This window comes from Montipora foliosa, chromosome 6, assembly GCF_036669935.1.
Source record: "Montipora foliosa isolate CH-2021 chromosome 6, ASM3666993v2, whole genome shotgun sequence".
NCBI classification, from domain to species: Eukaryota; Metazoa; Cnidaria; class Anthozoa; order Scleractinia; family Acroporidae; genus Montipora; species Montipora foliosa.
In genome coordinates, this window is record NC_090874.1 from 18080339 (window position 1) to 18095338 (window position 15000).

General features: G+C 38.0%; 2 protein-coding genes across 4 annotated transcripts in view; one reads left to right on the plus strand and one right to left on the minus strand.

The window, feature by feature from the left end:
- Nucleotides 1–15000, minus strand: part of LOC138005121 (PAN2-PAN3 deadenylation complex catalytic subunit PAN2-like) — a 58669-nt gene that overhangs the window by 39374 nt on the left and 4295 nt on the right. The gene's annotated exons all lie outside the window — the stretch shown is intronic.
- Nucleotides 9–12685, plus strand: LOC138008788 (uncharacterized skeletal organic matrix protein 5-like). Of its 3 annotated transcripts, none has more exons than XM_068856089.1 (6): nt 9–204; nt 8846–8940; nt 10041–10118; nt 10215–10251; nt 10754–10880; nt 11994–12685. In XM_068856089.1, exons 2-6 carry the CDS (start codon nt 8862–8864, stop codon nt 12501–12503), a joined length of 831 nt encoding a protein of 276 aa, XP_068712190.1. In that variant the 5' UTR covers nt 9–204; nt 8846–8861; the 3' UTR covers nt 12504–12685. The 3 variants fall into 3 exon arrangements, with proteins under 3 accessions (XP_068712190.1, XP_068712189.1, XP_068712191.1); XM_068856088.1 differs by having other exon boundaries at nt 10–209; XM_068856090.1 differs by lacking the exon at nt 9–204 and adding an exon at nt 4437–4457.

Here is a 15000-nt window from a genome sequence, read left to right on the forward strand (position 1 = left end):
GGAACAGGCTAACATCATAAAAAGGCGGAAGTAAACAATGGTCAGTCTTACGAGTAACGACATGAAATGATCGGTCATTCAGAGTCAGCTAGAGTCACAGTTCAGTTGTGACATACCTTCATACTCTCTTGGTTGTGATCCTATCAGTACTGATCTCGCACGCTATTGAAGTCCTGAAGAAACATACCATTCGTTGTGGTGACAGTAAGGTTATCGTTTTTGCGTTGTTTCCCGGATTTTTCTTAGCTAGCCTTCTGCTCAATTTTTATGTACTGAAATTGAAAGCTCTCTGAAGACTAGTATTATTCATGACAGCTTTTCAGAGGGTAATGAGTAAGTTTGACTTTCAAGAGGATGGCGAAACAGCGAAGCTAAGCATTATCCTTGCCGTTATTTAAGAATATGGCTACGCCAATGAGTTGTCTTACGACTGCAATTGCATCGGATTCACATTGTGGTGGAAACGTTGTTTCGTGGAAATTTTCCTTCTGCGCTAACATTCTCTTCTCGAAAGGCAAAACTTGTCCGCGACATTTTTTATTCCTTCGCGAATTTTTCCTTGCTTTAAAAGGCTCTCGTAGAGAGATTATTTTAGGGAAGCTTGGCGAACAGATTCAAAAGTACAATGACCGTAAAACAAATCATGAAAATTTGTAAGTACTTATGCAAATTACCACGAAATTTGAAGCGGCATTATTTCCAATGTTTTGGAAGTTTAGTCTTTAATAATGACTTAATTTTACTTTGGGTGAGAGAAATAAAGGGATAGAAAGTTTGTAAGTAAAATTTTTAAGTAGCGTTAATATTGATCAAAAATAAGACACAAACAGCAGTGATAAACATATTGAACTTTTTCATTTTGATAATGACTTGACGTTTCGTATGTGCTCTACATACATTTTCAAAAGCGATCCAGTGTCTACAGTTCCCAAGAAAGATATTGTTATCCTACTTCCCTACTTAGGTTTGCAAAGCAACCAAGTCGCTAAACGCCTGAAATCTTGTGTGTACAAATTCCACTCTTGTGTTAACCTTAAGATTGTTTTTCAGAGCACTGGATGTATAAAATCTTTCTTTCCTTACAAGGACCGTATTAATCGTTCACAACAATCCAGAGTTATTTACAGAGCAAATTGTTGGGATTGTAATGATTTTTACATCGGTAAAACTAAACGGCGGCTTCACGATAGAAAAACCGAACATTTTAAGGCCCTAGCTAAAAGTGACAATACTTCAGCCTTGCTGACCACGTCAAGGCCACTGGACATAACATCAAGTGGGATCATTTTGATATTTTAGCGAAGGGCAAAACTGACTATCATTGTAAAATAAAAGAGACCTTCTTTATTCAAGAACTTGAGCCAGCTTTCAACGTCAACGTCGGAAGTGAAAAGCTGATGCTTTATTAATCTTTTCTGTTTTTATTATTATTATAATTATTATTATTATATATTTTACTGTTAAGTATTTGCTTAATCTAGGTTCCAGTCCCCTCATCCGATTTGTTATATATAAATAGCTGTTTTAAATGTCAACGGTTACTTTTGAAAATGTATGTAGAGCACATACGAAACGTCAAGTCATTATCAAAATGAAAAAGTTCAATATGTTTATCACTGCTGTTTGTGTCTTATTTTTGATCAAACTACGATGGCCCAAGAACAAAAGTATTAGCGTTAATATTGTTATTAAGGTATACGTGTCACCGTGAAATCTCATTAACTAATTAATAGCATCATTACAGACCGTGCTTAGACGACAATAGTTATCTTGGGCATATGGGCACAGTATCTTTAACATTGCGGGGGAACCTGTGCTCAAATCGTTTAAACCAAGCACCAAAAAATTCCCCTTGCCCCAAATGATCAATATAACTATACCTTCTGTCGGCTTACAAAGGCGTTAAACGGATTTAGAACTGAAAAAGCGAGATTAAAGCTATTCTGGCTGGATGTTCCTGATTTTGATCGATTTCTTCAAGATTAATCCTGCCACAAAATCTCGAATAACCGAGTCTTCTAGTACTGCAACAAAATTTGCCAAATGCAACCTGCAATATGTAGGCTCCACTTTGACCGTGAATTTAAAGTAAGATTTCATAACCACAAGTCGAACATGCTGAACAACAAAAGAACTGGTGAATTGGCCATCCACTTTAATAACTCTGAACATGAAATTTAACAAATCAATATTTCATAATTATCGAACAAATTAGGTCTTTTGAAAATTCTTTACATCTTGAACAATTGTTACTCACTAGAGAGGCCTATTGGACTGCGCAATTATTTACCCTTAATCCTCATGGTCTTAACAAAAGGCGGGAATTTAGATCAAAACACTGCATTAATTACTACAATTGAGTAGTTGTGAGTTGACTTTTCCCAATATGATATTAGTCACTTATTTGAATTCACATCGATATGTCACCTATAGTTCTTTATTTGTCTTTGATTGTCAAATCCATGTCACCTTGTAGCTTAGACCTTTGTTTTGTTACGTTTCCTTAATTTCAATATTTCTGCTCTGTATATGTAAGCCGCTGCTATTTTTATTCCACACACACACAAAACAAACAACTTACTTACAGGATAGACATATTTACATAGTTACAGTAAAGCAGTATACATTGCTTCCCATACTGAAAAGGAAATCAAACCATTAAAGTTTAAGGGCCGTCGGTTGCAAGGCTGTTGTGAAAAGGCGGTGAAGGATTTGTTGGTTTAGGGACTTATCAAAGTAAAAGAAGCAAGAAAAAAGAGCTGTTTTCTAAATTAAAGTTTTCAGTAATTCCCACTTCGTTTGTAAGGTGCCTGCAGCCTTTTGTTCAAATAGATAGGTCGACTTAAGGTATCTGAAAAAGCCTTCTACCTTTGGTAGCGTTTTATTGCTTTTACAAATCCAGATAAAATGTCTTGCTAAAAGGAGGCAAACATTCATTTGACAATTATTTTTGGAGGAGTCTGGCATCAAACCTAATGCTATAAGAAGATTGAATTGGTAGTTTTCTGGAATAATCTGAGACGAAATAAAGCGTTGTATTAAGAAGGTCCAAAAAGCGGTCACTCTGGGACAGGACCAAAAGAGGTGACTAAGTTTTTCTGGTTCATCTTTGCAAAAGGGGTGCAGTTTGGGTCGTCTTGTAGGCCGATTTTAACTACGAATTCGTTAGTTGCTATTCGTCTTTGCAAAACCTTGAACTGGAATCAGGAGCACCCAACGTCAATTTTCGGAAAATATCTGTTCGAAGACGATTTGAGATCTAGAATTTTCGGAACATTTGTTTTAAAATTTCTTGCTTGCCTGCCTCTCCTAGGATTTTCAAACGTCTGAAAAATGGTACGTATAATTGCCCATTTTTAACGGACCTTTTCCCTAAAAAGGTCACCTAGAATTTTTGGGAGCCTTTTTCCCTGGCTAAAAGTTTCGAAAAGGTAAGTTTTGATCCCTATAATTTTCGGATCCCTAGACTTTCAGCTAGGAAATCCGAATAGGTGAAAAATTCCTAGGGGATAAAAATATGCCTATATCTACCGTTTAAATACTAAAATACGTTTAACAATGCTATGTTTAAGTGGTTTTAAAGTGTATTCTCCTTGGGTGCCCCTGTGGAATTCAAGACGTCTTGTGCTTGTACAGCACTTAAAAGCTAGTTGGTAAGTATCATGCCGCTTAGTACATTCTTCGTCTTCTATGCTGCATTCCGTTACCCATTTCTGCTGAGCCTGCCTAGGAGGTACAATTTTCCTGGATATAAGTTTTGTGTAAACTAGTTTGTTTGCTTTTTGAGCTTTCAGTAGTTTAGCTGAAAACCTTTCATACTTGTTTTTAGGATCATTGGGTACAAACTGTTTTGATGTGTTTTCCATAAGAGTTTAAATGTGGACAAAGTTCCGCAGCACTTAAGAGGGCAAACTGTTATTCCATACCTAGTCTGCATTTCTGTGAGAGAAAGAAAATTATTGGAATTGTCCTTCAAATGTTTCACCATTGTAATACCTGCACAATGCCACTCAGGGTAGTAAACGGGGCGGTTGTCAATTCTGATCAGCGAATTATATCACAAATTTTGGTTGAGAAAGTGATTCTCTGAAATTATTCGGTCTTCGAAATTAATTTCTGCCCAAATTTTCAGAACTTCACTAATGGAGCTATCTTTAGATTGAAGAATATTTTTGGAGTCATTTGTGTTAAGGTTGCCAGTAAGAACTGTTTTTCCGCCGAAAGCCTTTAACTCAAGATCAAAGAACAGTTTCCATTTGCCTCGGTTTTCTGCATCCAAATATTTTTTATCCAGGTGGCTTTCAAGGACTTACTAAAAGAAACAATATCTATCATTTTAAGGCCCCCGTTTGGATAGTCGTTAATGAGAGCGTTTCGCTTAATTTTGTCTCCTTTTCCATTCCACAGGAAGGCGAAAAAAAGTTTGTTTGCTTCTTTAATAGCCTTTACATTTAAAGGTAGTGGTGATAAGACATAAACAAGTTGCGAGAAAACAAGGCTTTTAAGTACTGCTATTTTACCCATTAGTGTCAGTCTGCGGTAGTTCCAGCTACTTAATATATTCCTGACCTTAACAAGTTTTTCGTCGTAATTTAAATCAGTGGTTTCTTCCAGGTGAACTGAAAGCCAGATTCTTAGAGTTTTCGCTTTGTATTTTGGCCATTTAAAATTCCTCTCAGGAAAAGGAAGATCACTGCTCCCACATTTTGCTCCAATCCATAGTGCCTCTGTTTTTTTATCATTCAATTTCAAACCCGAAACTTTGTAAACGTCGTCCAGAGTTTGAAGGCAAGCTTTTAGAGAATCCCTTGATCCATCTAGTATTAACGTTGTCACAGTGTCATCCGCATATTGACTTAACTTTATTTTTTCATTATTTATCAGAAAACCACTAATTTTTTTATTTCTGCGGATTTCCTTAGCTAACATTTCAACCGATAAAACGAACAAATACGGTGAGAGGGGACAACCCTGCCTAACACCTCTTTGGATTTCCAAAAAATTACTCGTCCATCCGTTATTTAAGATGCAGCTCTCTGGACAGCAGTAAAAAAATTGTGAACCATTGTATTAAGCTTGTGCAAAAACCAAAATAGTTAAGAGTTTTATTTTAAATGAAAGTCCATTCTATTGTGTCAAAATCTTTTTCAAAATCAAGAAACAAAAGTGGTCCTGGCATATTTTTTTCTTTTGCATAACAAATGATATACTTTGTAATAGTCTAATGTTTTGACAAATGAATCTGCCTTTTTATAGTCGCAATTAAGCAGTGTTTAAGGTCTCCAGTTCTTAATAAAATACAGCTCGGCGTCTTTCTTTGGAATAAGCTTAATAACTCCTCTTCTCTGGATGATTCAAAGTTGTTCTGTTTCGTGCGGCGTAATTTAATGCGTCGATTAAAGTAGAAGATATGTCGCTCCAAAAGGCTTTATAGAATTCAGCCGGTAAGCCATCGGTGCCTGGAGTTTTTTCAGGTTCCATAGTTTTCAAAGCATCTAGAGCCTCTTTTTTCGTTAAGTTTTCCTTCACATGCATTTCAGAATCTTTCGTAATCCTTAAGGGCCGTATCGTTTTCACCGTCAAAGAAAGCTGACGTGTCAAGAAAGTTGGTTACCGTGACTTTAGATTCATAGAGGTTCTTATAAAAAGACGTGCACTCACATAGAATATCTCCATCGGAGTTGATGAAAGCGTTATCACTAACCTTAATGTGACTTATTGTGCTTTGTTTAAAATGCCTTTTCTCTAGACTTAAAAAGTACTTTGTTTTCTTCTCTCCTTCATTGTACCATTTGGCTTTTGATCTCAAAATTCCGCCTTTTGTACGATATTCAATTATTTTTTCATACTCAAGCTTTTGTTTATTAATTTCATTCTCAAGGTGCGAGGTTTGTGACTCAGTGGGGTTTCCATTGTCGAGTTTCTCCTCTAATTTGGCTATTGATTGTTCTAACTCCATTTCATGTTGTTTTGTTTGTTTCTTCCTGTGCTTTGCATAAGATAATGATTTCTCACGAATTTTTAGTTTAATCATTTCCCAAAGAAGTGAGGGGCTGACGAAGTCATCATCTCTGTATTCATCAAGAGTTTCCTGAATAGTCTCCTTAATTTGGTTGATGTAATCGAGTTCAGTCAAAAAAGATGCATTTAATTTCCAAAGTCCCGGTCCCCTAGAATTTGAGTGCAGGGATAATTTTAATATTATCATAGAGTGATCTGATTTGTATCCTGGGTGGATATCAGAGAGGGCTGTAATATTAGCAAAAGCTAATCAAGAAAAAGTTGAGCCTGCACTGTACGTTAGGGTTGCGTCGTCTCTCACCTTAACTATAGCTGTTTGGCTGTTTCGTTGTTTGCTAACTATTGGCATTAATAGAATTGCAGTTTTTAGAAATTCACAGCAAAGTTATAAAATTTTGGCATGCTTTTGCATAGCCAAAACAAAATTAAATTATCATTGAGCCACTGATTGAATACTTTTCCAAGGTCTTTATGATGCCAGAAGGCATCAAAAACGAAAAATCACGAATGTGTCAAGTGCCTTGGTTTGCCTGTTACTAGCTACGGCGCTCATTAAATTCAAAACAAATTTTGATAATTGATTCCAAATTATTCACACTTAAGCTCCCATACGTACGCATTGCGGATCTATTTTTTTAGATGTTTTAAGCCAAAAAAGCAACAAAAAAAAAAAACTGCAAGAAAATCGACGGAGAGCGGTTTAGATCGCTGTATGATAAATTTAACTCTCAATGAATAAGGATGGAAGATAATAATTATGATTCACCAAGGTGATGATATTTGAAATCTAAGCATTCATTATCAACGTGAGCTCGAGAGGTTTAGAATGGTGTATTTTGATATCACGAAAATACTATCCTAGCTTAGGAAAGAAAGGAAAGGAACTTCATTTAAGTGTCCAGTCGTTCTAGCGCTGGAGCACTAATTGGGGACACTGTAAACTGAAATTAACAATGAACGCAAATCAAGTTAAATGTTGGTTTTTGAGGAGAGGGGAAAACCGGAGTACCCCGGAAGAAACCTTTCGGTGCAGAGTAAAGAACCAACAAACTCAACCAACATATGACGCCGAGTCTGGGAATGGAACCCAGGCCACATTCACGGTGGGAGGCGAGTGCTCTCACCACTGCGCCATCCCTGCACCCCTGTTCTAGTCCCAGCTATTATACACAAAACAATATTTACACCAGCTTTGACGAGCTGCTGTTAGTGAGCCTTGGCTAGGAAAAGTGCTACAGAAGCCGTTTAGTCTTTCGGGCTCTCCAAGTCGTTTTCTGGTAGTTTGGAGATTCGTTTACCATTATGAGCCACCGTACATGACCGCTTACCCAGCCAGGGTTTTGAAATGAAAGCACCCTCGAAATACAAAGAATTTTGCGATCTTAATCCGTTCTTATGGAATTATTTTGGCGCGAAAATCGCACACGGACCACCGACCGGCTGCAAAATCCAAGGTGTCAAGTTCGTATTTTTCCCATTTTCCACTATAGGTGTTTTGCAACCAATCTCTAGAGACACAGATAACAATGTTGCAATGTACAATTGCTGGTGGACGAACAAAAGGAGTTAATGAAAGATCTTTTGTTTTCGTTCATCAACATGGCGGTGATGACGTAACGTGAAAACCGCCTACTTTTGGAAGGTCTCAATGGGGTTAACCGTTAGCCGTAAAAGGACCAAAAATTTAACCGTTTGGCGTAAAAAGGCTTAATATTTAACCGTTAGCCGTAATATAAATTGAAAAGGGTTACCCGCAAAAAAATATATATTAGTGCAAACTTAAAGTCTCAGAACACCATTTGCTTTTCGTTTCACTAATTCCGCTAATTACGAATACTGTCATTTTACAATGCTGGAAATGGCGGATATGTCTTTGAAATGGATTGTACCACGCACTTTGACAGACTTGACAACCTCCTGGACGTTTTGACAGCTCTTGCAATTTTCCATGATGATTTTACCAGGCTCTACACCAATGGAAATTAATTACTATATATATATACATATATATATATATTTAATTATTATGTTGTAATGTAAAACAAGGGTAATGAATAATTAACATTTCAGTTAACCGTAACGGGAAAAAAATTACCTTTAGCCTTAAAAATGTTTAAAATTTAACCCTTAGCCGTAAAAGCCACTCTAGAGACCTGCTTTTTGTGGTCCTTCCTATTTTCTGCTGTCTGTTCGTGGCTGGTACAAAATGCAGTATTTAGTGGAGAAAAACAATTATGTTGCTAATATACTTGAACCGTTAAATTGCCCTTTGATTTCAGCTTTGAGTTTCGTCCGTTCATTGCTCACCGACATTTTTACCCAGAGTATACAGCTTTGTGCATACGAAAATTCCGAAAGGTAGCCTGAGATATGATCAACTTAACTGGAACTGGAGCTGTATCACTCCCTTTCTTTTATCCTTTCTAACATATATCTATAGTCTGTCTCGCCATTTCCGCACTTTTCCATGAATCGGTCAAGTCAATACAATTGTGAATAAAGCATTTTTCGCAATACTTTTCGGGATTGTCGCGTGTACTTCTCCTTTTTTTAATATAATTTCCTAAGTTCCTATTTATTTTGGCCGCTTGACACCCCGCTAAGTAGTTTCCAGACTCTTCCAAAGCATTGGTCGTCAGGACAACTCTGTAAAAAAATATATTTCATTTTCGGGAAGTGTGTTTCTTTGGGGGACCTTTTAATTCGGTTATTCCGATAATCCTAAACCGGGATAGGAATAAATCAGAAAGTCCTAACAAAAATACAGTTCCATCACGATGCATTGAGTTCATGTTCTTTTGTATCTGGCATTTTTCCAATCCAGACCTCACCTCATTAAAATGAAGACTGCTATTGTTTTGCTGGCACTTTTGATGATGACTGTTGCATCAGTAGCAAAACAGAACGCTTGTTGCGGTGGTAAGTAACACCCTTATGGAGTTTAGTTATGAGCCAATTAGAGTTTAGAGTAGGGGGGGGGGGGGGGGGTGGGAAGGAGTTCCGTGGGCATGCTTCCCGGAAATTTTTTTTTACACTTGAACTTCCCCAAAAATTAGGGGAAATACAATTTTAAAAAATAGCAAACGAAATCTTACACATGTACATATAAAGTACAAACTTTTCAGTGTTGTTTCCAACGTACAAATACCAGTTACCAAATCTGAAATCCTATTCCTAGCGTCTTTTTGCAAACTAATGGACATGATGAATTAAAAGCACTAATTAGAATGCCGTTGGAATACACGTAACCCCCCTATGGACTAAAGCATATCTCTCATCCGGCAAGTGAACCCTCTTTCTTGGACTTTTTACCCTTGTCGAAGAAAGTGACAGAGTGAGGCCTGGAAGCTAACCGCGAGGTCTGGAGATTATTTTATTGTAATTGTACATTATTTCTTATATTGTAAATCCGTTGTATTTCTCTGTCAAAAATGCATTATTAAAGTTATTATTATCAGCTAGAGCAGGCAGTGCTGGGGTGAAATTCTAAGTGTACTGATGTAGAATTGTATTTCTGTATTCCCGAAAATATAGGCTAATTTGAGTAGTTTTGTCAAATTATAGAGCCTGAGACCGCTAAAGAAAAGAAATCCCATTCCCATTTTCGAAATTGTTTCTCCCTTTCTTAGTGGTTAAATCCCAGTCCCCCTCGGAAATGTTTGCTATGCAGGCTAGCCGGAAATACGAAAGAAAATTCAAATTTGCAGCTGTGTGATCACGTTCTTGGTATAACATGAAAGTTGGTCATTTCATTTTGCAGTTTGCCGAGAAGGGGAAAGAAAAGTAAGAAAATGAAAAATACACGGAGCATGCAAAGCTATTGTTTTCAACCATTAAAACGCAAAATCTGTGGCGTTCTCGCTCCCGTCGTGTCGCAGATCTTTCTTAAACTCGTTACTGACACAAGTGAGCATTTGCATAACAACGATGTCTTTTGTCTTTTTACAACTCTCTCTCTCTCTCTCTCTCTCTCTCTCTCTCTCTCTCTCTTTCTTTCTCTCTCTTTCTTGTTATTTTAGAGGCTATAGAGTCCTTTGAAGAGAAAATGATAAATCTTATTGCAGAGTTCAAAGAAAATTGTCATCAACCACCACCAGGTAGGATATATGCTGAGTTTAGCTGGTAGTGCCACAGAGTCTCAGCAGTTTGAGTATTTAAGATTTAATTACACTTTTCTTGTTTTCTCTTTATAGTTGCTTCTTCTTGTAAGGAACTTTACAACAAAAATACGTAAGTTTACAGAGAGTCTGGAAAGTATCTATCCCTCGAAAACCTGACCACTGATCAAAAACTTCGATCTGGTGGAAAATTTTAAGGTCTAACAGGTTTAACTAAAACATTTTGAAAAAACCTGAAGTGAAATAAACTTCAACCAACGCGAGAAAAGACCTGGTCAATGTGAATGATCCTACTTCCGCTGTAATTTGTAAGGAAAACACTGCAGACTAGGGCAGACGGAACTCTTCGGAACGTCTTCGGAAATCCTAGGTCGTCTTCGGACATCTTTGGAAAAAATCATTGCCCTACGAAAAATTCTGGCACTCTAAGGATAAAAGTATCACGCAGACTCAAAAAATGGGAGTTATACGATGTGTTTCGGCTGAATGTCTCAGCATTCATCCGTCTGACTGACTGCATCATAGTAAAAAGTAGTCTCATGACAAGACAATCATGTGACGAGAGAGAAAAGCACTAATTGTCAAAAATTCCGTGTCGTTTTTTTATGTTTCAGTTCGCTTAAGAGTGGCTTGTATCCACTGCTGCTTGGTTCAGAAAGGATCCCCGTTTACTGTCACATGGGAGATTTCGGATGCGGAACTGGAGGATGGACGACAGTCATGAAGATTGATGGCAGAAAGGTATCATTCCTTTGGCAATGCAAGCAGTCAAGGACTGGCAAAAGTCTTGGGACAAATTCTCACTTATAGTGTCTTAAAGGGGCAGTGACACGCTATTTTAGCCAAACTTCAGAACACTAAAAGACGTCTTTGCATAATGCTGTAGTTTTGTTACCAATAACCATTGAACTGCACTGAAGGTATTCTTTGTTGTATTCGGCCAAGGATGGAGGGGATGGAAATGGATTGAAACTTGAAAAAAACTGGCTTTGGAGACGATGTCTTCAGAAAGTCGCCAAAAATTAAACACGAATAGCTCTTTGTGCCATAAATACATTTCATATCTGCTAAAGGGTTGTCAGGAATGTTGTACGTGTGAGCTAAAGTACTAATTTAGATTTTTACCCAGTTTTGACCTAAAAACAGCAAATGTAGCATGACAGTGCCCCTTTAATAGGCGCTGTTTCACCGGCAATACTTCCTGTAACTTGACTCGCAATTATGTTGTGAAACAGTTTCAATTGCTTGAATCGTGTTGCGCTGCGGCGCGCAACGTTTCTTGCAACTTGTCCCGCTCGCGACGGTCATTGGGTGATACACTAAACATTGTCACACAAGTTGCAGCGATGATATTAAAATATGCGACAACTAAAAAACATATACAGTGGTGCAAGAAAATTTGCACAAAGTAGAGAACTGACTTCTATTTCTTTCAATGGTTGCGGTAACAAAGCAATCGCGAGGAACGTCTGTGCTTGGCAGGGTACGTTAACGTTCAACAGGCAATTTGTCATGCAACTTGTGTCGCAGCTCAGCAAAATTGCGAGACAAATTGCACACAAAATTGGTTAATGTAACACAAGCTCCCAAGTACAAAGGCAATTTCGCCAATCCCATCCTTCCAGGCTTTTCGTTCAATGCCGGTTGGTACGATCTTCAACAATGGTAGGGGTTGGGGTCCTGTTGAAAAAAAAAATTGAGTAAAACCAATAAAAGGAGCTTTTAGGAAAGGTCCCAGCAATGAACAATTAGCAAAGTGACCTTTCTACCGACTAAATTGTTTTCTTCAGCTTTATATTTTTTACTGCCTTGATAGTTGATTCATTCACATAATTTTTCTGTGTTTAACTTCAGAGTACCTTCCAGTACGATTCCACCTTGTGGAGCAACCAGACAGCCTTCAACCGCACTGGAGGGATGACTGGGTTCAACCAAGAAGAAACCAAGCTGCCAAGTTACTGGACAACAAACTTCTCGAAGATTTGCCTGGGTATGAAGATCGGCAACCAGATCAACTTTGTTGTCATTGACAAACAAGCGAGGTCCCTTTACTCATTGATCGCGGACGGGATGTACCGTCCCACCTCTCTCCAACGTTCTAAATGGAAGATGCTTGTTGGACCTACCGCCTCCTTACAATATCATTGTAACAAGCAAGGGTTTAACGTTGTTCCCGCTCCAACAACTTGGATTAAAGTCAGAATCGGCTTCGTCGCTAACAACGAGTACCACTGCTCCACATGCGACTCCTTTATAGGATTTGGTTCCGTTGTGTTCAGTCTTACATGTGGCAACGGTGCTGCTTATGGGCCAGACAATGGGAGGCGGCATACTGCTGCCATGGGGTATATTCTGGTGCAGTGAGCCTTGCCCAGATGTCGTCGTGTAATCAGTAGCAAAAATGTGCTATCTAATAAACCAAGTTTTAAATTGCAAAGTAGTGTAATTGGCAGTAGTCAGCTACTAAAAATCGGGAACCAAGATTGACGGTGTAAAAGAGGATTTGATAAAAATAAAGGCTTCAGTGCAAGTTGAAAAAAAAATCAGTTTCTTTGGTCATTATCTCTTAGTACTTCATTCAGTTATTGTGTTTTAGCTCGAGTGCAAGTGGTTATGAGACCATATCAAATACAATATTACATTAAGTACCCGGATCCCAGAACCAGTATATATATCCAAAAACTTTTTTTAATTTAGAAAAGAGGCATGCTGACAAAAAAAGAATCCTGAAACTCAAACTGGAGAATGGCCTGGAGTTAGATGACCCGGATTCTATCCTCACGGTACAAGCAAACTTTTTTAAAATCTTTATACATCAAACAACGACAATGTAGAAAATCTAGTCTACGACGTCTTTTTCAAAAATGACCTTATTTCTCCACTTTGTGATGAAAATGCTAACGCATGCTAGGGTCGCATCTCGATAGAAGAATGAGGCAAAGCCCTCGCTGAAATGGAAAGTCGCAAATCTCCATGTTCAGATGGCCTCACTCTGGAATTCTATAAATTTATTTGGAACAATATCGCTGAAGACGTCGTAGCGAGCATTAATTATTTCTTCGACAACGGTGAATTGTCTATCAGTCAAAAGAGAGGCATCATTATCCTACTTCCAAAGAAAGGCAAGCCCACTTACACACTCAATTATTTACGTGCAGTTTCCTTACTTAACACCGACTGCAAAATAGCTTCCAAGGATCTAGCAAAACGAATGGAAAAAGAACTTCCTGAAGTAAGTCGCGAGAATCAAACCGGTTATAATTACGTTTAAAAAAGATATATAGGTGAAAATGTTCGATTAATTAAAGATGTTATGGACTTTACAAAGTCAAAAAAGCTACCTGGTATCACTGTCCTCGTTGATTTCAAAAAGGCGTTCGACTCAGTCAAATGGGACTACCTTGCCAAAGTACTAAATGTTTTCAATTTCAAAGACGACTTTAAAAGATGGGTTTATATATATATAAACCAATGAAAAACGAAAGTCTTAAGCTTCTTTTACTTTTCTTTTGCGCTACGCGTTTCACCGCTGTTGCGGCTCTTCAGGCATAGCAAAGAGTGTTTATTGACTTATTACGTCACAGATACAATTGTAATTACTGGGTTGCCCTATGGCAATCCCAGTCGGAAAATGGGTAGATTTCTCCGTTTTATTTTTTTTATTTTTTTCCATGTCGGTAAAAGTCTTGCCTGTCACTCCCCTGCTAAGTGGTGTCTTTGTGCATAGAGCCCCGCTGCACGTATTTTCTTAGGATCGAGAGGGTAGTGGGAAATGCGTAGATTTCTCTGGTGGACACATTATAACGATTAACTTAACCGGCAATTGCGTCGAAAGTCATGTAGCGCGAATGGCGTTTTAGTAGATCTTTGAAATAAAATATACCCTTATGAAGCTCAATAATGGCAAATCAATTGGATACTGAACAAGACAGGCCACAACATCGACAACAATCTGTCGCCCGTCGAGCCGTCTTTTACCAAGTGTGCTGTTATGTAGAACACTGAAGATTCACAGGGCACCGATAATAGTGAATTCAAAGACTAGACCAGGTGGATTGAATGGAATTTCAAGCGTTAAAATCGCTGAAAAGGTAAGATTATTGTCGAAGCGATGCCGCAATTGCGTGTCTTCACCACATGTTCCTTTGATCTCACATTATCGTGTTTTCCGTCAAAATATTCGCTTGTTTTCGCTTTCGCTCGAACATATTTACCTTTATTACATGTCCAGTGAATAGGTTTATCCTCTGGGATGAATTTTCCGTCGAAAAATCGGTTATTTGGGCGGTCAGTGTAAAACGCAGACTGCAGACTGCAGACCGGAGGTAAAATGCAGACTGAGGGTAAAATAAATATTAATAATAAAAAAATGAGTCATAAGGATAAAATAAAGATTGTTTGAAAGACAATCCTCTTTTACATCTGTCAACAACTCACATTATCATGACTGCAGGTCGCTGCACCTTTTGGGGATGCGATCGTACGCGTTGAAATCATCTGTGCTTTGTTTTTGCGCTTCCAGATGCATTGCAATGTTCCAAATTATTTGTCACACCGGTACATCGAGGGAAATCGATCGAAAAACCAACAATTATTACTTCGAATACCTGAATAATCTCGGTTGTCTTTTTTCGGTGCAACGAAATGCACAAAGAATTTCATGTATTCCGAGCAATTAGGACGCGGGGATTTCATTGGTTAAGCTATGCGTGATAACCCCTAGGGAGAGGTTATAATTGAAAATTACATCTTCCAGATGCAAAACAAACGAACTTGTGAACTAAAGGATAAACATAACGTACACGAAAGCGAATGAAAGGATCCTAATAAGAAATTTTTACACCTCAGTCATACTGGCTTA